This window comes from Zootoca vivipara, chromosome 6 (assembly GCF_963506605.1).
Source record: "Zootoca vivipara chromosome 6, rZooViv1.1, whole genome shotgun sequence".
Classification (NCBI taxonomy): Eukaryota; Metazoa; Chordata; class Lepidosauria; order Squamata; family Lacertidae; genus Zootoca; species Zootoca vivipara.
In genome coordinates, this window is record NC_083281.1 from 40,153,296 (window position 1) to 40,177,298 (window position 24,003).

Genomic DNA, 24,003 nt, shown 5'->3' on the forward strand with positions numbered 1-24,003 from the left:
CACCAAACATCTGAGGCGCACAGGTTTCACATGCCTGGCGTGGCTGCTTTCTATAGTGCTACAAACCTACTTGACTAAAGATAATGGGAGGAAAAAAGCACAATAAACCCTGCCTCCCTCAGATCACTTTACTTCTTTTAAAAAGTCCTTGCACAGCAGCAGCAGCAACAACAACAAAAGATGAATCAGGTTGCATTTGGAGGTGGGGATGGGTAGGATCTGTCTCAGGTAGGTTAGATGGAGATAGATCTTCAGACCTGTGGTTTCTGGTTTCCTGGGATAGATTTAAATGCTCACATTTCTTGCATTTAAACACAAAAGGCACATGCAAATCCATATAGTTAGCAATCTGGAATTGTGACATATCTTGTTCATTCCCCTCTCTTCTCAGCCTATCAGCTTTCTAGATGCCAACCTCCAACCATGGTCCCCAATGCTGAGATCATCACAGAGAATGAGGATTACAACATAGGTATTGACTGCATGACTTGCATCCCTGGCACTTGCTCTGTGGTGTTTTCTGCATTTTCCTTCACAGAATACAGTTCCCAGGATACATTGGCTGTTAATGTGTTAATGTGGAATTTGTCATTAATTAACTCAGTCTGAGTTGCCTAGTTGCTGTCCTTGGTCCTGCAGACCAAGTTGGCAGGTTTTTCAGCATGTCAAGCTGTGCTGAGAGTTGTTAGGCGACCCCATAATAGTGTTTTGCATGCAAGGTAAAAGTGCTTTGCACGTTTGGACCATTCTAGCAAGCCAGGACTCACCCACCTCATTCAGCTGTTGATTTAGAACCAGGCTTGGGGGATGGATCTCAATCGTTGCAGCAGTGGCGGGATTTGGAAGATAAATGGGGGTGGGGTCGAAGCAAGGTGAGGGGAAACCTCACCAGACGGAGACACAGAAAGCAATGAGGCTTGCAAATATACCTCTGAGAGTAACTCACACTGAACTCTTTTTTAGCATCGCACTTTAAAGCTGATGTTTGGACCATGTGTGAAAACATCTGAAATGGCAAGGATGAAAAGGGCCAAGTGCATTCTTAGGGGATGGTTCGGGGAGCCTGAGCCCCAGACCTCTTGCTCCTTCCCCTCCCACAACATCTGGAGGCCACAGTATTGGCTGCAGTGGAGGCTGGTCCATTAGGGAAGTTTGGGCATGGCCCCACCAACCTCATTCTGTCCTTAGCAAGTCCTTATCTGCCTTATTACAGCAGCTGCTTAAAAAAAAAAAGTAGGAGGTCTTTTTCAGACATTATTGTGGATTGGGGGGGGGGTTGAAATTCAGCTCTGTTTAGCAAACCTTTTCAATTCTCACTCTCTGAAACAAGATGCTATTCAAAACCCAATCACCCTTTAAAATTCACATTTCTCTGCATTTTGCAATGCAATTCTCCAGACAAGAACACACAGAAATGCATGCACTAGGATAAAGTATGCATGAAAATGCATTTACTGGTGGAAATAACATGCCAAAATGCATTATGTTAGGGAACATTGCTTGGTAAAAATCTCTATATTAGGCAAAAATGCGTGCCAGTATGTGGAGAAAAATGCTGGTGAATTTTCATGAAGACTGTTGTGGAAATGTAGAGAACTGAACTGAAAACTGTAAAAACTAAGTGAAACCAGTATTTACAGATTTGTCCTTCACTAAGTCATTCTGTCTAGTTCAGGCACCCCCAAACTCGGCCCTCCAGATGTTTTGGGACTACAACTCCTATCATCCCTAGCCTACAGGACCAGTGGTCAGGGATGATGGGACGAGTTTGTGGGTGCCTGGTCCAGTTTGACCACAATTTGATTTTCATCATTGGGGGAATTGCCTCTTCTGCGGTTGAGATGCATTTTCAACTCCCTTGTCTCCTTCCCCAGGTGATATCATTAGGTATCGGTGTCTTCCTGGCTTCACCTTGGTTGGAAATGAGATCCTGACTTGCAGGCTTGGTACTCACCTCCAGTTTGAAGGGCCTCCCCCAACTTGTGAAGGTAAGTCACTTTGAGGTTACTGTGGCTCTTGGAAGCGCCCTAGGAACTACCAGACAGCAAATGGGGTTCGGTAGATTTTTTTGTTAGTTTTAAAATCTTTTCTGATTGTACTAAAGGCAAAACAAACAACAGCTATACTAAACATATCAAAAGATACAGCAGTTATACAGACGCTCGACAGAAGAGATTGATGATACCTTAATTACAGTGTTCCTAAAACTTGCAGCCTGATATTATCTTGTGGAAATTAAGGAATAAATAGAAATATGGTATAATTTTATGCATGACCCTTCCAAAGTAGGAAGGACCTATGATGTAGTGATGGGAGAGACATTTGATTGCATTAGGGATGAACCTAACTGATTAGCATTTTCCAAAGCAATATGGAAACCAAAATACAGCCATCCTTCAAAATGTGGATTTCTCTGAATTTTGCAGTGCAGCTATTTAGCATAGTAATGTGTACAAAGCTGTATATAGTTGGATAAAGTGTGCATAAAGTTGAATATGTACTTTATATACATTTGTGAAAACTAAATACAAAACAAGAATACTTGGGGAAATTGCATTGCAAAATGTATGTTAGGCAAAATTGCATACAAAAGGAGAAATCCACACTAAAGTGCTGATCACTGGCACAAGGTGACATTCTGTGTTTGCTTTCTTTGCACCAATCAGTTCATTGCCCAATGAATGAGGTCCGCACAGACTCCGTGGGAGTGATCCTGAGTCCGACCTTCACAGGCAGCTACCCTCACTTTCAGACTTGCTCTTGGGTGGTCAAGGTGGAGCCAGAATACAACATCACCTTCACTGTCGAGTACTTCTTGAGTGAGAAGCAGTATGATGAGTTTGGCATCTTTGATGGTGAGTCACCAGGATGATCGGGAGATTTTGAGCTGTTCGGGTCATTGAAAGAAAAATAACTTACAAAGTAGAAGGTATACAGCCTCATAAAATCTAAGAATTGTGTTGAGAGAATCGCTGGCAGAGGTGTGTGTTGTCTCTGTGTACTTTCTGATTTAGAAGGCAAGCAGGGGTGCTTTGGGTAAGTCATTCCTGAGTTGGATTGCACTGTTAGCAAGGCATTTCAAGTCGGATCAGGGACTCCCTAGAGTCCCATGTTGCTCTATGCACTTGGGTGCCCCCCCCAAGCTACAATTTTAGAGTGACTGCTGCATTTTTATTTTATTTCAAAGCAAAGCCAAGCTGACTAAGGAAATGATTGAGTGGGGAGGGAGCAGAGAGTTTGTGAGTGAAGGGCCACCCAGGATGTTTGCTGCAAGATGCAAAACAGAAAATGCTGCATGCATTCACCTGCAGCACACATGCATGCGGAGGCCATAGTCTCCGCATGCATGCACATGCCACCCACCCATGGCATGCAAGTGTACAGCAGAAGATGAGGAGGTAGCGGCGGCCGACAAGCACAGGAAATGGTAGGTGGCATTCTCAAAGGCTGGATCTGCCCTCTCTCAGATGCCCAGAGCCTGCTATGCTGAGGCCACTGCCTCACCTTGCCTCATAGGCAGGCTGCCCCTGTGTGTGTGTCTTTCATTTTGACACATGGGTCTAATCTCAGTGAATGATTTCCCCAAGGCACTCCAATCACAGTGTTCTGGAGAAGGGAAGAAGACTGCCATCTAAAATACCCAAGATCCTCACCAAAACCCATAGTCTTAGTCATAGCTAAGCAAATGCTAAAAGGTAAAGGTAAAGGACCCCTGACAGTTAAGTCCAGTCGCGGACAACTCTGGGGTTGCGGCGCTCATCTTGCTTTACAGGCTGAGAGATCTGGCGTTTGTCCGCAGACAGTTATTCTGGGTCATGTGGCCATTTACCTTCCTGCCAGAGTGGTACCTATTTATCTACTTGCACTTTGTGCTTTTGAACTGCTATGTTGGCAGGAACTGGGACCAAGCAATGGGAGCTCACCCCGTCACGAGGATTTGAACCGCTGACCTTCTGATCAGCAAGCCCAAGAGGCTCAGTGGTTTAGACTCCTCTGAAAGAGAGGCAAGGGCATTAAGCAGAGTAGTACATGCAGTGTTATTTACTGGTCCATCCAGTAAAAAATCATTAAGGTAATGTGTGACCCCAGACAAACCTTTTTTATAACGCAGGGCCCAATCCAAAAAAGTGCTAAACGTTTCAAAGGCAGCACAAGCAACTGAACAACCCATAGGCATTGATTTATCCATGTAATAGGCCCCCTCAAATCTAAATCCTAACCAACGGAAGTCATCCGGGTATACAGGTATTAGGCGGAAGGCCGACTCAATGTAGCATTTTGCAAATAAGCAAAGATCTAAGAGGCCTCAGCAAGATTCACAACCCAATTTTCCTTCCTTTCTTATGAGCATCTGTGATTACCTCATTTTATTAAGACTAATTCCATACTGTTTAAAGTGCCAGTGCCAGTGCCAGTGTTTGCTAGCAACTTAGTAATTCTCTACTGAGACAGCCTTTATGTATATATATATGTTGGTCAAGCTTTAGTTAGTCCTGGTCTGGGGCTTTTCAGGAAGCATCTGCCATGTCTCATTTTTTTTCTCCTCCTTACTCTTCTAGCTCAGTGAGATCATTTTGCAATACAGCCTTCTTATTTTCAAGTACTCAGTTGTAAGCACATAAAGCACCTTTAGACAGGAGTGCCTGGTGTGCTATGGTCCATGGGGTCACGAAGAGTCGGACACGACTAAACGACTAAACAACAAAGCACCCTTATCACCATTGGACAGCCCTCCTGAAACATTCAGTCAATAGTGTTCTTGGTCACATTTCCCCTCTCTTTGTGACATTCCCCAGGCATAAGGTATATAATGTTTCCCTGTGCCTATGAGCCTACTGTACTTTATGTTATGCACAACATAAACACATCTGTGAAAGTGTGCTGTTTAAATAATAATAATAATAATAATAATAATAATAATAATAATAATAATCTCCAATTCTGTCACATTCCAGTCCCTTTTCCTCACCAATTTGCTAGGCTTAATCCACTCTGCAAATGTCATCTAAATTACCAGCAATTTGTAGGTTCCCTAAATAACGTTTGTAGTTCTGCAAAACTTGAGGATCCCCTCAAGGACACTGATACCTCCCCCTTGCTCTTCAGTGGCCATGTTTGGGCTTCAAATTTGTTGGCCCTCACCAAATGAGTCTGCTATTAGAAGTATAGATTAAACTAATTCATGGAGGAAGATGGGTCTATCAATCAGTATTAGCTTATGGTAGCTAAGTGAAGCACCCACTTTTGGAGGCTTCCTACTCCTGAATACCAAGTCCTAGAGACAAACAAGAGGAGACAGCTGTTTCATTAGGTACAGTTTCTGAGCTTCAAGAGGCACTGGCTGACCAAGGTTGAAACAAAATGCAGCTAAACTATATGCACCCATGGCTTGATGCAGAAGGGCTTATTATATATTATTATGTTTTGTTTGTCTGATCTTTCTTCAAGGTCCTTCAGGCCACAGTCCATTATTGCTGTCCCTAAGTGGGAATTACTCTGCTCCCCTAACGGTAACCAGTTCTGGCAACAGAGTCTATCTCCACTGGTCCTCCGACCACGCCTATAGCAGAAAGGGCTTCAGAATCCGCTATTCAGGTTAGTAAATAGCAGGGATAGAAATGGCATGTGTATTGATGCATAAAGTAGTGATAATGAGCTGAGAAATTTATGCTCAGTTTTGTTTGGGGCTTTTTTGCAGTCTGAAGTTATTAATAGAACTCCAGTATCCTGTTCTTATGCACGAAAATAGCTCAACCCATTTTCTTTAGCTAAATGATTCCCCATGTAACTGAGACTGCAAATCCTACTCATGCTGTCTTGAATAAACCTCGAGGCTGGATCACTACAATGTGATCTGTGCGGGGCTGCCCTCGGGCCTGATTTGGATGCTCCAGCTAGTGCAAAATGCAGTGGCCAGATTGCTGGGGGCGGGCAGCACCTGGCCAACAACATGTTAAAGCATGGGTAGACAAACTAGGGCCTGGGGGCCGGATCTGGCCCAATAGCCTTCTAAATCCAGCCCGTGGATGGTCCAGGAATGTGTGCTTTTCTTTAAAATGCATCCTTGGGTTATTTGGGGGGGGCATAGGAATTTGTTCAATTTTTTCCTCAAAATATAGTCCAGCCCCCAACAAGGTCTGAGGGACAGTGGACTGGCCCCCTGCTGAAAAAGTTTGTTGACCCCTGTGTTAATGCATCTGCATTGACTGCCCATTGACCACCAAGCCCATCTTCAAAGCCAGGCATCCCCAAACTCGGCCCTCCAGATGTTTTGGGACTACAACTCCTATCATCCCTGACCACTGGTCATGTTTAGCTAGGGGTGGTGGGAGTTGTAGTCCCAAAACACCTGGAGGGCCGAGTTTGGGTATCCCTGTATAAAGCCCTTGTATTAATTTACAAATCCCTTAGGTCCAGGGTACTTTGGGGGCCACCTGAACCCTTATATCCCAGCTCAATCACCTGGATAAAGCCTGATGTAATGTGTTTATGGGATGGGAGCTATTAGTTTGTTTTTATTATGTATTTTGTGTTCTCATTTTGAAATTTTATGTTATGAAACACTCTGTGATCTTCAGATGAAGGTCAGCATACAAATTTAGTATAAAAAAACTGTGAGAATTATAGCTCATTGAGGGGAATAGGCGGTTTCTTAACCATTCCCAGTACCCTGAACAAACTGCAGCTCTCAAAATTGTTTGGGGGAAAGTCATGGCTTTTTAAAGTGGCTACAGAGTGCTTTAAATATGTGGTGTGAGTATGGTCCCACTCTCGTTGTCTACAGGTTATTTATTATAAGCCTGTTGTATATTTTAAGATCCTACATTTTCTTGTTCTCAAACTTGGGGCCACTTTCTGCCTCTTATCCCCCCTTCCTCTGCTTTGAGCCTTTGAGGTGCACAGAAATACTCTGTTTGGGACTCTAAATGGCAGCCAGGAGATGAAAAGTAACACACAGCAATCTCCGGAGGAACAAAGCTTCTGTGTTCATTCAGCAACGCAACCAAAACATAATTTCTGCCAATTAAATATTAATTCATTCATTTATGGAATAACAGTATTAACTTATTTATGACACATTTATACGTGTCCCTGTCCCGAGTTTGATTGCTTTTCATTAAGTAATTAAAATATGCTTCATTCCAAGACTGGGTTGTTTAATTTTAAAGGGACTCTTTTCCAAACACCCGGTAATTGCTTTTATACAGGCGGAGTAATTAAACTTCATATGAAACCAAGACCAGTGTAAAAAACACCCACATTGAAAATGTTAATGGTGAAAACTAGCTGCTGTTTCTCTTTTGGGAAATCCAATTCCTTTCCTTTCCTTTCCTTTTTAATTGGCAATTTATCATGGCATTTCACCCCTCCCCTACAACACAACACAAAAGCAAATTCAAGCAGAAATATATCGGATGCCATCTCAGGCCTGTTTATGTTATATAGCCGTGTCTGCTCTAATATTGTCTTTCTAGACTGGGGCTGGGAAAATTTATTTCCGTCCGATGGCCACATTCCCTTTGGGGAGCCACATACCATAGGTGGGCAAGGTCAAAGGTAAAAATGGGCACAGCAACAGATGCACATTGTACAGTAGGCTAGATTCCATGCACATACCCGGTACACCCTCTCCAGTAGAAACTGGTGCATGGAGGAAAAAGGGGCTCTGCTCTACCAACCTCAGGATGCCCTTAACCCGAGTCCCTTCCCTGCCATATTAATCACAACCAGTCAGGAGGTGGCTAACACTATTGTGCCTCTCTGTCTCCCACCCATCCAAGCAAGCAAGAGGCGTTATCAGAATTCAAGAGCAGATTCCTACCAGGCAGAAGCACTCAAGAAAGGGTGTGGAGGCAGTGAGGGGTCTGGCCTGAGAGGAGGATGTGTTGGGGAAAGGCGTGTGGCCTGGACAGAGTCCCTAGGAAAAGATGGAGAGGCTGGAGGGTCACATTTGGCCCCTGGGCTTGAGGTTTGCCACCCCTGTTCTAGACCTTTGGCCCAGGTACTAGTTGTTGAAGCTAATAACTAGCAAACCAGTACATCTCTCATTTCCTTCTCCTTTTGCTTCCTCTCATTGTGGTGTTTGTTGGAACCAACAACGAAGCCCAAGCTACATGTTACAGGGAGATGTCCTGGGAGAAGTGAAAATCAGAAATCAACTAACTACAATGCAGAAAGATGTATCCCATATTCTACCTCTCTTCATACTCCACACCTTTTCCCTTCCTTACATTGCACCAGTCCAGATTAATCTGGTGGTCTTAACATGCACTTTTGACTTCTTTGCTCCAAAATGTTCAGCATACAGCAAAAGGGCAGGGAATCTTTTTCGGCCCTCATTCTTCATGGAACAGAGGGATGGGAAACGCCAGTAGGAGGTGGGGCCGGAGAGAGAGAGAGAGAGAGAGAGAGAGAGAGAGAGAGAGAGAGAGAGAGAGCGCAGATCAAGGAATGTGACATACCTTTGTGCAATGAGCTACATTTCAGCTATGCAAAAATCAAAGGTTTCTCCAGACCCACACCAATCTTTCCATCCTCCATCAAGGCATGATGCAAGAGGCATGATCAGAGTTCAAGGACACATTCTGTCCAGGAAAAAGAACTCACTGAGGGTTAATTCGAGCGGTCTAGAGAGCTGCATTTAGCCCCCAGACCTGAGGATCTCCTCTACTGGTACATTTCCTAACATTTATAACAAATGTTCGGCCGCAGTTGTAATTTCTGCTGCCACACTTCCTAACATCATTGTTGATACAGATGCCAGATATCCGCATTATTATTTTTTACTGGTTTTATGGTTGGTACAGTGACTTTAATTGCCTGAATTTAATGGTCTGAGCAGTTGCTAATTTTACTTTTATTACCTCTTGTAAACAAGCTGGGCGTTCCTTTTGGACTGGAGGGTGGGGCAGAAATAAATACATATCCGGATGCGTTGGGCACAGTTCAGTGACAAGCAATCAAGATACTAAAGGGCTTTGAAAACTAGACTAAAGAAATTGTTCTGGACAACACAGTTATGTATGTTCCAAGGATTTGGGGTTGTGTGACCACATGAGCTATGTCATTCCCTGCCCCCAAGGCATCCAGTGACCACACCCTCTGCCATCAGCATGTTTGGCAACCATCAAAAGGAGATCTCTGTGTCTACCAATGTACAGAGACCTTTCACATACCTGCTGAATACATAGGAGGCAGGGCCAGCCTGTGGTATTTTTTCAGTGCCTGCAGGTGGGGACTTCTGAACCCAGCTTCTGTGTAGCAATATTGATGTATATGTGAGCAAGAGCAATTCATGTTTTTCTCACAGTCTTGTGTGTGTGTTTTCTTCCCTTCCCCCTTGTCTAGCCCCTTATTGCAGCCTCCCTCCACCTCCTCACCACGGTTCCATCCTCAGTCACACTGGTTTGCAGCCAGGAAGCACCATCCAGTTCGGTTGTGATGCTGGTTACCGCCTTGTTGGTCACAGCTTTGCGATGTGTTCAAGGCACCCACAGGGTTACTTCCACTGGAATGAAGCCATTCCTCTATGCCAAGGTAGGCAGGGGAGAAGCTGTGAAATGAACATATTGTTTAGGCTTATGATTTACCCTGCTCTTCATATATTTTTGGAGTGGGGAAAAATGGGCTGTTATATTGCATACATTAGAGGTCTGAAGCATGAGAGTTATCTTTTCGAAGGTGTCCAAAGGTTCATGACCACATCTCTCTTTCTCGGAATTGCAATACAAGCAAAATGATGGTTTTCACTTTTTGTCTTCCCATTTTTTCCCCTTCTTGTTGCAATATTGTTATCAATATTCTGCTCTTATACTCCAAGTGGCCACCTACCCAGGGGATCCTTCAGATCCACAGCTGCTTAGCTTCAGCACTGATCCAGCCTCAGATGATATGAGACCATTCTCTTTTGCCTGCCTTCCCATTTTCTCTGCCACAATTGCTGTGTTTGTGTGTAACACTAAGCCATGATTTGTTTAAGATGTGGTTTGTTTAGTCATGGGTTAATAATGAGTTGTCCTAAAGATGACTAAACAAAACATGGTTTCTTCTCTAAAGCTTGGCTTGTTCTTGTTCCATGGTTTTATAGTTTAATAACCATTTGGGGTGGGGTCGCCAAACAAGCCATGTTTAGGAAATGTCCTGGGTTCACATGTAACACTAAGCTATAGTGAAAACAAACCCCAGTTCATAAGCCTCCAACAAACTATGGCTTCAGCCTGTGGTTTGTTGACAGTAAACAAACCATAGTTAAGCTACTGGATAGGGTCCAGAAGATCAAACAAACCTTGGTTTAATAAACCATGGTTTGGCCGACTAAACTTAAGGCCAGATGTAAAACAACAACCACCACCACCAGGAGACAGGAGAGTGATATTTCTCAAGGCTGTCCCAAGTTCTCACCAGTCCCTCAAGTTACAATCCCAATCTAAAGCAAACTTGGGGTGTTTTCCTCACATGAAACATTTTGAGGGAAGCCCAAAAAAAGAGCAATCAGCCTAATTGAATTTTCCAGGAGGAAGGAAAACCCAACCACCTCTCAGTCATCCGCAGCTTCCCCTGGCCCCCTAAATGGGAGTCAAAGTGAATTTGAAAGTTCCTCCTTGAGCAAAATCTCCAGGGAGGTTCAAGGGAATTCAAAAAGAGTTTCTGCTGGATCAGCAAAATCCATTGTCACACAAGAACGACTGGATTATCAGATCTTTAATCAAGTATTTCTGACTAAACATCCACCAGTAGTCTAAGTAGGGCATCGCTGCAAGAATCTTACTTACAGTACCTCCTTCTCACTGAAAAAGGAGAGAGCCCAGTCTAACAGAAGTGGGATGAAAGCAGCTAGTTTTGAGTGGAGCAGCAGAATTGGGCGGTGCGGCCTACTCAGCACTAGGCTGGGGTTACCATGGTAACTGCAACTCTTTCAAATCCCACTGGGAGCAACATGTTTAAAAAAAACCCACCGGTGTGAGCACATCTCCACCTGGGAAAGCAGGAATTAATTATCAGTGTCTTCTGAAATGAAGAGCCAGCTGATTTTTAGCTGCTGGAACCCAGGGCAGCCAAGTGATAATGTGCAGCAATTATCATCCCACCATCCCCATAGCGCTGACTGCCCTGAAAGGGCATATTCCATTGAATAATGCCAGCTCCTGAGACGTTATAAAAAGAATTATGTAAAAAAAAATCAAGTGGCAACGTGTGCCGCTTTTGAGGAATGAAGAAAGTTCCGACTGAGCTTCCTACAGCTATAGTGCATACAGCAGCACATGAAATCTCAGAGAGAAAATTATTATTATTATTCTCAGAGTAGGTCAAGCTGTTGCCAATGGTCACTTTTGCTGCTTACTGAAAACTCTTTCCAGGTTTCTCTTGACTTGTGATTTACCTTGGCAGTTTTGCTATGAAGTGTGTATTTCACTGTCACAGCACAGTAAAGTCACAAGGCATTGCATTTGGTTGTGGCTAAATGATCTAAGCCACAGAGCCTAGGGCATGCCGATCAGAAGGTCGGCGGTTCAAATCCCCGCGACGGGGTGAGCTCCCGTTGCTCGGTCCCTCCTCCTGCCAACCTAGAAGTTCGAAAGCATGTCAAAGTGCAAGTAGATAAATAGGTACCGCTCCGGCAGAAAGGTAAACGGTGTTTCCGTGCACTGCTCTGGTTCGCCAGAAGCGGCTTAGTCATGCTGGCCACATGACCCAGAAGCTGTCTGCGGACAAATGCTGACTCCCTCAGCCTATAGAGTGAGATGAGCACTCAACCCCAGAGTCGTTCGCAAGTGGACCTAAGGGTCAGGTATACCTTTACCTTATATGATCTACATGCAAGGAAGTGCTTGGGATTTGATGTGAGTGAATGTGCTGTCTTGATGGATGGAAGGAAGGAAGGAAGGAAGGAAGGAAGGAAGGAAGGAAGGAAGGAAGGAAGGAAGGAAGGAAGTTCAGTCACCAGCCAACTTGCTTTCTGGGATAGCCATGGAGGAAAAAGAGTCCCTTTCCCCAGAACCAGCATGAAAACACAGGTGGACTATTATCCCTCCTGTTGAAACATGGAAAACATAGAACCCATTGCCTCCTGGGTCAACAACCTTCTCTGGGGTTTTTTGAGTTTGCTAGTGGCTTATTGGCTCTTCCAAATCTTTGTCCCGATTCCTGCTTCATTTTCTTAGCACATCACAGTTACAAATACCACTATGCCAGCAGGTTTCTCCCAGTTGAAGACTGTAGGATCTCTTTCAGAGGAAAATACAGACTCAAAAAGCCATATATTTTTGTCCGCTTTTACCTCACTCCTGGAGAGCAGTGCTCTCTGCTGGGTATCGTGGAGGAGCAGATGGGAAATTTATTACCATCCTGAAAAACCAGGTTTCCCTGCTGCATGTAAACAAAGACTCATCATACCACGTTCTGCCAAATTTAGCAAACTGGGATGTCTTTTTGATGCCAACGGGGTGCCTCCACCTTCTCTGACAAACCAGTAGCAGAGTCCATTTCTGCCTGACCATCTGTGGTAGAAGTGAAGTGGATGGAAGTCCAAGGGCTGCCTTTAGTGGCTTAATGAACTTTTTGGTGAGCTGCAGCTGGTCTGGACAGGCCTGCGCTCAGACTAACTAGGTTGTATATTGACATAGGATTAGTGGAGATCATCCAACTGGAAGCTATGCAGGGCAATAGAAGCAAGCATGCCAGATGTTAAAAGATGGTTAATTAAAGTGTGGAATATCACAGTTATGGAGCAGATAACTCAAGAGGGGCCAAAATGTCTGCACTCAAGTAAAATTGCGATCATTCATTCTGACTTTTGGCAGGGTGGGAGAGCGGGGAATGGTCAGATTTCAGAACAATGTTGCTGTTTTTTTTAAAAAAAACATTAGGGCTGCTGTAACAACTTGAGGAAAGCCTTTATTATTACAAGCTAATGGGATTCTCTCTCTCTCTCTCTCTATATATATATATATAGCATATACACCGTATATTCCGGCATACAAGGCGACTGGGCGTATAAGACGACCCCCCCCCCAATTTTCTATTTAAAATATAGAGTTAGGCGAGCGGGCAGCTTGGTTAACAGGGGACCCGGCATATAAGATGACTCCCCAATTTTGAGAAGATTTTAGGGGCTTAAAAAGTAGTCTTATACGCAGGAATATACAGTATATATAAAATGCACCACAATATTTATACCATTTATAAATCTAAAGCATTTTACCTTTGCTCTTAAGGTGAAAATGTGCTTTCCAAAGCCACTTACAAATATCAGTGATAAGGTATGCCCCCATGGACTGGAAGGGAGGAGGGGGAAAAGGGGGGAAGGGGAAGGGGAAGGGGGGGAGAGAAGGAAAAAGCAAGCTCAGGCACTAGTTATGAAGTTCAAGCTGAAAGACCAAGCTGAGCATCATCATCCTGATAGTTTGCATTATGGTTTCATGTATGTATATTAAACAGCATACACAAATACCTGGGCTGTCCACTTATATGGATATTTGCATGTAATGTTCAGCACCTGTATAGCTTGTGTACAGAAAGGCATAAGGGTGTGTGTTGATGGCCCCTGACTTTGGCTGGTGCTGTTAGGGATGGGGGAGAAATGTGATAGTTTGCATTTAAAAGCTTCTCTAATTCACGCCAGAATAACAAAGTGGTCTGCTGCAATTTGGGCTTCAAGCTTTGAGTACTAACTGACTGAGGGATGCTGAGCTGGAGAATATATGTTCCAAGTCTGGGTTCAGGTACAGCCACCACCCCCACCAGTTGGCCCTGATACTAGTATTTCCTTAATTTATATGGATAGGGCCAATTCCCCTCTGCCTGCTGAGCAAATGGGCTGAGGGACAGCGTAAGCCAGGCATCCCCAAACTTTGGCCCTCCAGATGTTTTGGACTACAGTTCTCATCTTCCCTGACCATTGGTCCTGTTAGCTAGGGATCATGGGAGTTGTATGCCAAAGCATCTGGAGGACCGCAGTTTGGGGATGCCTGGCGTAAGCTGTCTACTGTGTGAGCTCTGAGCAGATATTTCAGATCATAGAAAGCTGTCATATGCTGAGTCTGGCCACTGGTCCATTTAACTCAGAATTGTCTACACTGACCTCTCCATGGTTTCAGGCAAGAGGTGCCCTTGGGGATTGAACCCAAGACCTTCTGCATGCAAAACAGATGCTGTACCACTGAGCTGCAGCCCTTCGCCTGGGCCAGCTCCACAGTTGTCCTGCACTGCAATCAGAAAATGGCCCTCATGTTTTGCATGGACAGGATGCACAAAATGAGCATCTAAAAAAGAGAGAGAAAACAGCCTGTTTGCAGAAGTCCAGAAGAATCAGGCAGAAAAGTGATTTGGGGGAAAAAGAAAAGAAAAGATACGGGCTGTATGGGGAGGTGGGGATGAGCTGCATACCAGGCCCTCCTGATTGTTTTGATCAGATAACACCTGAAGGTTAAAGAGATTACAGCACTGGAGCTGGAAGGGGCGAGGATTCCCAGGCGCCTGTTGCTGTGCTTGCTGCTGTTCCTGCTGCTGCTGTGTGAAATTGGTATTCATCACAAGCAGCCGTCTAGACGCCTGGCCTTGCCAAAGGATTTGCTGAGCTCCTTAGTGGCTCAGATGACATGCACACAATTATCATTGCAAAGCCAGAATGCGACTGATGACCCTTGTGCTGGCCAGTGAGATCCGTTTGTGCAGGGCTCTTTTTTTCCCTCCTTATCCCAGCTGCCATTTCATTTCATTCTAAGTTTAAACAGCTCTCATTCTCCTTATGCCAAGGAAGAGTGGGGCATTTGGCACTGTTTCAAGTGGATGGGGTGGTTCTAGTGGCCCCACTGCAGGGAATGAGACCCCAGGGGTGGAAAAACTGGGCTTTATTTCAACCTGATCAGAGACCGAGTTTAGCACACACACACACACACCCGCATGCATTTGTGTACACATGTACACACCCTGAGAACCTCAGTGCCACTCATCTGGAGGTTTCACCCAGGGCAACAAAAAAAAAACTCAGCTAGCATCCCCCACCCCCATAGCTATGGCACTGTGAGATCCTTACAGTGTACTTGGTGTCATTCTCTACCTATATGACACTCCCCACCGGGGCTCTTATGATCTCCAGATGTTCGTTTCTGTCTACTGTCTGTAGAACTTGAACTTTGAACTTGGTCTGGATTTTTATGTCATGAGCTTGAACTCTTTTTTTACCTTCATTTGCCTTTGAGACAGATCTCCTTTCACTTCATTTTGGGCATTTGGATGTGGGTATTGGGGGGGCAGGGGGAACCCACAAAGCAAAATTAAAGTATGGGGCAAAATGATTTGGGCAGCAATAGGACTAGGGTAGAAAATAATTTCAGCTTGCTTTTAAAGGTGGACCTACTTAATTCATACTTTCCTTGTTTGAAGGGAGGGACTTGTAATTATGGAGAGTTCCTCTTTTTCCCTTTGAAAAATAAAAGAAAGAAAAACTAAAGAAGCTCCTTCTGCACTGCAGCTGCAAGTTCCCTCCTCCCCCGACCCCCCCAATTGTTCCATGGTTGAATCATGACCAACACAGCTGCCCCCTAATTTTTATTCACCTGCAAATAAGGTGCTGTAGTGGGGCCAGCTGTTTCAGACCCCACCCCTTTCTTTGGAACCACTGCTTACTCGTTGGTCAAAGTTGTTGGGGAGGGAAGGAGAAGGAGTGGATTATCACTACCACTTGCATTGATCTATATTTTTATTCCGAATTTTGCAGTCACAGCATTGCTGCTTCATCAAAACAGGCATTGTTAGAGGAAAGATTAGTGGGGGAGAAACCTCCAAACTTATGCTCATGTGCTTCTGGGGTGGGGAGTTTGTGGATAGGCAAGAAGGACTACTTTTGGAATAATCCAATTAGAGAAGCAAAGAACTCATGTAAGGTGCAAATGATGGCACACCTCACCATTTCCTTTCCAGCCCTCTCCTGTGGAGTTCCCAAAGCACCAAAGAATGGGGTTGTTTTTGGCAAGGAGTATACAGTGGGCACCAAAGCAGTCTTCCAGTGCAAGCGCGGATTCCACCTTCAAGCCCAGGAAGCATCAAGCATTGAGTGTCTGACAAACGGACAGTGGAGTAATGGCAATAACCCTCTTCCATGCGTGGGTAAGTCCCCTTTTATGTAATGTTTCCCTTTTGAGAGTTATATGTTTGTTGAACTAAACATCTGGCATTATTTAAGAAGACTACAAGAGCTCTGCCGAATCAGACAAATGGTCTGTGTAGTTCAACATTCTGTTTCCATCAATGGCCAGTCATTCCTCTGGGAAGACTTGAAGCAGGGCATGAAAGCATAAATCTTCCTTTGTAGTCTGTCCCCATCATCTGGTGCTCAAGAAGAGGGAGATTCCCTTTTCAGTTTGCACGGCTAATTACCTCTGATAGGCCTACCCTTCCTTGCCATTTGTTCTCCTCAGCAGCTGGTCTGGATGTATATTTGCTCCAATCACAGTTTCCAATAAGCTATTCATCCATTAAGCTATTTCATGTTCCATGTTTGTTTATTTGTCTGGAACTTAAAAACAAACAAACCCAAACTTCAGGCAGAAAAGGGTTCCCAGTGTGTCTTACAAACCATTAAATAACGAAAAAGTATCTAGTGTCACATGGATAGCATTAAATGGTTGGAATGAGGGTGTAATATCCTAATTGTGATGTGGTGCCTTTTGCTCCCTCCAAGCATCCCTCTCTGTGACCACCTCACAACCACTTTCATGCCTTGCCAAATATTTGAGCTCAGTAATGGTGGCAGAAGCAGCCATTTTGCCTTACTTGTAAACTTCAACAGGTCACACAACTGGTCAATGTTTGGTCCGGTTTCTTGCAGGTAATTTTGTTTGTTTTGTTTTCTTCTCTTTCCATGGCTGGTGCTCAGCGGTTAGCTGCCCAGATATTGGCAGCATTGCTGTGGAGCATGGTAGATGGAGGCTGATCTACGAGACCCAGTACCATTACAATGCACAACTAATGTTGATCTGCGACCCCGGGTACTACTACACAGGGTACCGTGTCATCCACTGTCAAGCCAATGAGACCTGGAGCATAAGCGAGCCCAAGCCAACCTGCAGAAGTAAGTTAGCTGCCACCTTGGCATTTTAGTTGCTCAGAAATGAGAAGATAAAGATGACGAGGGATGGACGAACATGCTGGAATGCATTCCAATACCCATTTGCACTTTCATCTGGTATATTCTGTTCTGCAGCAAATAGTTGATCTCACTCAGGTGTTCCATTTCATTCACTAATGCAGAAATATTTGTTATGTAACATGGATCAGATATTCATATTTCATAAATCATGGAACTGTAGAGTTGGAAGAGACCCTAAGGGTCATCAAGTTCAATGCAGGAATCTCAACTAAAGCATCCATGACAGATGGCCATCTAACCTCTGCTTAAAAACCTCCAAACAGGGAGAGTCCACAACCTCCCATGGGAACCCGTCCCACTGTCAAACAGCTTTTACTGTCAGAAAGTTCTTCTGGATCTCCTTTCTTGTAACTTGAATCCATTGGATTGTGTCCTACCCTCCAGAGCTTGTTCCATTTTCCATGTAACAACCCTTAAGATATTTGAAGACGGCTATCATTTCTCCTCTCAGTCTTCTCTTTTCCAAGCTAAATACCCAACTCCTTCAACTGTGCCTCATAAGACTCATTTTCCAGGCCCTTGAACATCTTGGTTGCCCTTCTCTGAACACGTTCCAGCTTCTAAATATCATTCTTAAAATTGTAGAACCCAGAACCATAAACATTATTTCAGGTGTGGTCTGGCCAAGGCAGACTAGAGCGGAACTATTATTTCCCTTTTAGCCATCAACAGATATTTGCAAATCAATTATCTTCCCTCCATGTTCCCTTTCATAGTTAATGGCCATGAAACCTAATCATGTTTAGTCAGAAATAAGCCTCTTTGAATCCAGTGATGCTTACTCCCAGGTAAGAGGTTAATATTATAGCCACTCTCACTACCTTAGTTTCACAATCTCATTCCCCTCACTCAGGCATCAGGGAGGGGGGGAGAGAAAAGGAGAAGTTTAATTTTAAAATGAGTTTTTAGACTAAGCAGTCAAATTCAGATTGTTCTCTCCACTTTGACAAAGGCTAGGATGATTTATTTCCATATGTAAAGAACAATAGTGAGTGATGCATTCTATTGATTTTTGAAATTCCCAATAAGAAGCAGAAAAAAGACTGTCATCCTAACCCCACTCACCTGGGAGTAAGCGTCACTAAATTCAACAAAATTTACTTTTGAGGAAACATGCTTAGGAATGCAGTCTTAAGTGCACATCAGCTGCTTTTGGCAGCAACCTTCAGAAACTGGAAAAGTGTAAATAGCATGCATTGCAAATTAGTTTAAATATCTATTTACCTGTAGGCCTAGCAGGGGTTTCTAATACAGCCTGTACAGTAATGTCATTTCCCCCAAAATCTCCCCCAGCTACTCCATGATATATCCTAGGTGGGGCGAGGGAAAGAGGTGGCTGCATAGGAATAATCAGGACCCCTGAAGTGCTCTCTTGGTTGTTTCTTGGCAAGCAAGATGTGCTGTCAGTGCTGAACAGTTACTTGAAACATACAGCAAATCCTTTGCCTGCATGGTTGGATTGCATACAGGCAAAGAAAGCAGCAGCCATTGATCATCTGACCAGCAGTTGCTGCGAACCCCGCTTCATTTGCCCCTGCGGTCTGATTTCAAACCACACGGACAAAAGAAACATAAGAAAAACACTTCCTTTGCCTGTGCAGTTTGAAAGCAACCTCCCTGTTCATTTGTCAGCACAATTTGATTTCAAACCACAAGAATAAAGGAGAATGCTTCACCTCATGTCATTGTGATGCTCTGCCCACCTGTCAAACTGGCCCAAAAGAATTGGGAGAGGTCTGGATTAAGCCTGCCGGGCAGATCCAGTTCCCATTCCTGTTCTAAGCAATAATTCTTGGAGTGGTTGGTCAAGCTGGAGTTCCTGAACAATCTCATAAGCGAGAACAAGCATTGACCATTCAGAGCAATGTTCATTTCATAGACAGATATTCCCCACACACACACACACACCTGCCTTTCACAGTGATCCATGTTTGGGCAGGGGGTGCCTTTCATTGCCGACAGGACTGGTCACTAAAAGCGCCCCAGCTCAGTCTTCTATAAGCACTGCTTTTAAAAACAAATCAGTGGGCCTAGTCTGTCATTCACACCAAGCTCACAAGAGCAGAAGCTGTGACAGCTCTCTTGTAAGCCCTGACAAAAGTGTTGTGTTTTAAGCTCAGCATTTATGAAAAGTGTTGTCATCCCCCCACTTCCCCCTGTAAAAAAGGCTCCATATATATAAAAAAACATTTTCTCACTTTTGCAAGGACACATACTGTGCTGCATAGCTATTCTAGCTTCCCCATTTTGTGGTGGGATAAATGAAGCCAAACCAAACTGTCAAGTAGAAATTGCTGCTTAAATTAAAAAATCAGTTTACTATCCCGATCCCCATGAGAATCTGCACAGAAGCATAGCTGAGTGACAGGTGAACTTTTGTGTAATGAGTAGGAATTGGGGGTGGGGAAGATTTGGTTCAATCGGTATTTTAACTGTGAACTGAAACACAGCTAGTCTTTGAAACTCTCACTTCTCCAAATGTTGCAGTGCAGTTCTCCAACCAAAAATTGTGTACAGAAAGTCACATTGACCTCTAATATTTAGAGGGAAGTATGCGTTAAAGTGCACACATTAGTGAAAAGAATGCATTATATTGGGGAGAAATTGCTTTGCAAAAGTCTGTATATTGTAAAAAACACATACTAAAATCCTGATAATTTTTTTGTGTGTGGACTTTTTTGAAAAGCAAATTAGTGAGTGAACTGAATTTAAGATTAGAAAAATGAGAACCTGAAAGGAACAAAAATTAGCAGGTGCATCCATCCTTAATAGTGAGCAGGGTTCATCACTCCTTTACCAATTGCTTTGGCATAGATCTTGAAAAATATGCCTCTTTTTCTTTGAGGTCTTCACTCTACTCACTCTACTCTACTCACTCTACTCACAGGTGCCCAAATCTGTCATATTAAAACTGTTCAGTAAGTTTTTGCCAGACAGATCTGTTTGTTGCTTTCAAAGAATTACCAAGCTGCAAATACAAGAATTCTTGATAAGAGAATACTCTCATTTGTAGGAAATTCATGTCATAAGATGAAATGGAAGTCTTACAAAAGTATTTTGCAGCCTAGATAACACATATTCCATATAATTACTGCTGAGACAACCCTCACTCCTCCCACTTTGGTGTGTCAATTCACAGGCCATTTTGGGGGGGGGATTTTGGCAATTGGATAGTGTGTGCACATTTTTCCCCTCCTCCCCTTTGTCTCCCCAATCCTCAGCTCTGAAACAACAATAGTCCACTAGCTTATTTGATTTCTGGTCCACAGAGCATCTGCAACCGTTAGATCATCCAGAATGTAATCTGTTGATCTCATGGGCACATGGACCAAGTCAGTAGTTTTGAAAATGTGCATCTAGTAGCAAATTTTTGCCACTTTTGAACTCTATACATACTAGGCACAAATGTGCACATCATCCACTATGGATTATGTGGTCAGCAAGCCAGGAGTTGTGCTATGACAGCCTTCACTAACTTGGTACCTTCTAGATGTTTTCTAGTAAAACTCTCACCCAAAAGCACAACTGGCTGGAGATTGTAGGAGTTGTAGTCCAAATAACCAGAGAGAAACAGGGTGCTTATGGCAGTGCTGTGATAACAGTAAGATATCTTCTTCGCCAGCTTTTCATAGCAATGGGGTATTTTTTTGAGGAAAATATAGGGCTAATGGAATTTATTTTCGCATAACAAGTTATAAAATGGCATGTAATGCTGGTTGTACTATATTAGATTGGCTTCAGGCTTAATTTAATTTAAAATGGTTTTGTGTTGTTGTTTTTTTGTATTCCTAGCTATATGCTGCACTGATCCTTAATCCTAAACATTATGAACATTGCTGGGCATTACTACCAGTGTATGGAGTCTTAAGGGGCGAGTGGGGGGGGGAGGAGAGAGAGAGAGAGAGAATCTTTGGATTGTCTGATTAGCTCTGTGTGAGAACTAATTGATTCCAAAACACAGACTAAAAATAGCTGCGTGTGCAGTCTCATTTTTTAATCTGAGCTGTAGAAGAACTTTGGAGGCAAATAACCTTTGATCTGTATGATGGGACTGATTATAATTAAGAGTTTTGGTGGCATCACTAGCAGTTTCTGTTTTGGTGTACAAGCCTAAGGTTGCTCTGGCTCTTTTAAACTTCTGCTGCAAATTGAGAGCTACCTGCAACTCATTCTGTTTGTTTCCCTGATCTACCTACCTGCGTCTGTGTATGTAAAAAACAATGTGAGCTGCTTTAGAGATCATATAGGTCAGGGGTGGACAACTCTCAAGAGACTGCGATCTACTCACAGAGTTAAAAACTGGCAGTGATCTACCCCCTTTTGGGGGGTTCAGGTCAAAAGTTGTTGAGCTTTTTTTAGGAAGGAGGAAGGCCCATGCGGGGGGGGGGGGTCGGGCCAAAGTTGTTGAGTTTTTTTCAGGGAGGAGGTAAAATTTTGAGCTTTTCTTAGGGGAGCCAATGATCTACCAGTGATCTACTGCAGATGTCTAGTGATCTACCGGTAGATCACGATCTACCTGTTGGACATGCCTGATATAGGTCCATTAAGCATTCTCCAATGCTCAATATGGTAGAAACTTCCTGCAAAAATGAACTCTTTATGTAAGTGATAATTGGCCCAGCTTTGAGAGCAGAGTGCTCTTAGGAGAAGACCATTGCTTATTTTCCTACCCAAGTTGCTTTGTCCTTCACTAGGATGTTTTTCCTCCCCCTCCAGTTATCTCCTGTGGAGATCTGCCTGTACCACCCAATGGGAACAAGATTGGGACCCTAACCATTTATGGTGCTACTGCCATCTTCTCCTGCAATACCGGTTACACCTTGGTGGGTTCGCGTGTGCGGGAGTGCATGGCAAACGGCCTCTGGAGTGGATTGGAAGTGACCTGCCTAGGTAGGTGTTTAAGTAATGTTTTGCTGCTTTTGAGCCGCTAAACTGCACACTGTTTGTATCCTTGATGAAGACCATTAAAGCTGTATTTCTGCAGCACGTATTTAGAATGGAGGCTGCAAGCTTAAATCAAGCCAATAGATGAATCAACTGAAACATTGGTTGATTAATCTCTGGTTGCCATTGCTAACGAGCTCGTATCTGAAACACTAGATTGGCGTGCACAGTAAAAGAAAATATATGTGGTTTTTCTTACTTGTATTACATTATTAAGTTTGTTTCTTAGGTTGAAACTTACCTTGAAATTCCTTTATTATCTCTCCTTGCTGGGAAAAACCAATGAAATATCTTAATAAAGCAACTAAGAGAACTGTAACAAATCCCTGCAGTCCTGACTACCAGATTGGGGTATTTCTAACATTCTTGTGAAAGAACGGTTCTTTGAGAATTTCTCCCCAGATGTTGGGGTTACCTGATGTTTGTCCTTGGAATTGCATCAATTCATTTATGATAAGTTAATGATATCAGTCAGGTTTTTTATTGTTTCTAGCCATTATATTATATTATTATTATTATTATTATTATTATTATTATTATTATTATTATCAAGACAATCCTGGAGTAAGTTCAACATAACAAGTTTTGGAACTGCAAGTAATCTAAATTTAAAATGAGAAAGCTCCCCAAACCATTTAGACTTTTAAAAAAAATCCATTTGACACTGATTTTGGGGGAAAGAAAAAATATGCTTCATGTTTCTTACTGCTAGCATTACCTTATAAGCAACAAACTACCCTACATCTGCCACAGATGTATTAGAAATGACTTATTCTTCTAATTCTTTTTATTTCCAGCCTTGCGTCTGATTTGCAGGTGCCTATCCTTCTAGTATTTTTTCTCTTAGGGCTAGGTAACCAATGTAGTGTCCCCTACAGGCCTGGCTCTAGGTGTAGTCCCGGTGGCGCGGGGCGTCAGGTTAGTAGGTGGGGTGCTGCGCGGCAAAGCTGCGCGGAAGCCATGCTACATGCTGCAAGGGCAGGGGCGCCGGAGCGATCTCCATGCCTCAACGCCAGGGCACCCCATCTGCTCGAGACTGCCCTGGTCCCCTAGATATTTTGCAGTCCCATTGCCACCATCCCTGATCACTGCCTGCACTGGTTGGGACTGATGAGAGTTGGGAGTCAGGAGTCAAGCAACATCTGCAAGGCACCACAACTGGGTACCCACACTAGTTTAGCACTTTTTGGTCTATGTTTTCTAGCTTACCTCTGCAAGATAAGCTCAAGTTCTTTTTCAAAACATACCCCAGGATTCCAATTATTTATACCTCTGGTAGTAAAAAAGCAAGCAGTTTACAAAGAGATATTAAAATTATTAATAAAAACATCAAGTATAGGTTCAGAGGACCATATTCTGTTTTTAGGGTAAACCAATAGCTCTGGCTGATATTTTTTTTCCTGGTTGGGTCTCTGCCTAGCGGGTCACTGTGGCGAACCTGGCCCCATCGTCAATGGCCAAATAAATGGTGAGAACTACAACTATCGGGGCAGTGTGGTGTACCAGTGCAACCCTGGCTTCCGACTCATTGGGATGTCTGTCCGGATCTGCCAGCAAGACCACCGCTGGTCTGGAAAGACTCCTGTCTGTGTGCGTAAGTATGTTGCTATCTTTACTATAGAGTTATGTGTGTCCCATCAGAAAGGGGCAACAGGAAGGGTCAGCAGTGTTAGGCCATCTGATAAGGACACCAGTGGGCCCACTAACAGGGGCCCTCCTGGACCTGCATTTTGAAGGGGTGGAAAACTTCAGGATTTTGTGATGTGGGGTAGGTTTACCATTGTAGGGACAGGGAAGAAATTTCAGTTTACTTTCCATCATTGGGTAAACCTACCTAATTCACACTTCAAACATGAACCAAAATGCAGAAGTCTTTCTCCAAATTTTTGCAATAGCATTTCTCCAACCAA

The 24,003-nt window shown here is 43.6% G+C and overlaps 1 protein-coding gene across 1 annotated transcript in view; it reads left to right on the forward strand.

Annotated features, from left to right (window-relative positions):
- CSMD2 (CUB and Sushi multiple domains 2) overlaps positions 1–24,003 on the forward strand; it is a 495,411-nt gene that overhangs the window by 434,061 nt on the left and 37,347 nt on the right. The window contains exons 45-53 of the mRNA XM_035120356.2: positions 392–472; positions 1,875–1,988; positions 2,667–2,855; positions 5,449–5,595; positions 9,349–9,537; positions 15,922–16,107; positions 16,877–17,071; positions 21,866–22,039; positions 23,514–23,687. Of these exons, the coding sequence (XP_034976247.2) occupies positions 392–472; positions 1,875–1,988; positions 2,667–2,855; positions 5,449–5,595; positions 9,349–9,537; positions 15,922–16,107; positions 16,877–17,071; positions 21,866–22,039; positions 23,514–23,687 (1,449 nt within the window). The remainder of the gene's footprint in view (positions 1–391; positions 473–1,874; positions 1,989–2,666; positions 2,856–5,448; positions 5,596–9,348; positions 9,538–15,921; positions 16,108–16,876; positions 17,072–21,865; positions 22,040–23,513; positions 23,688–24,003) is intronic.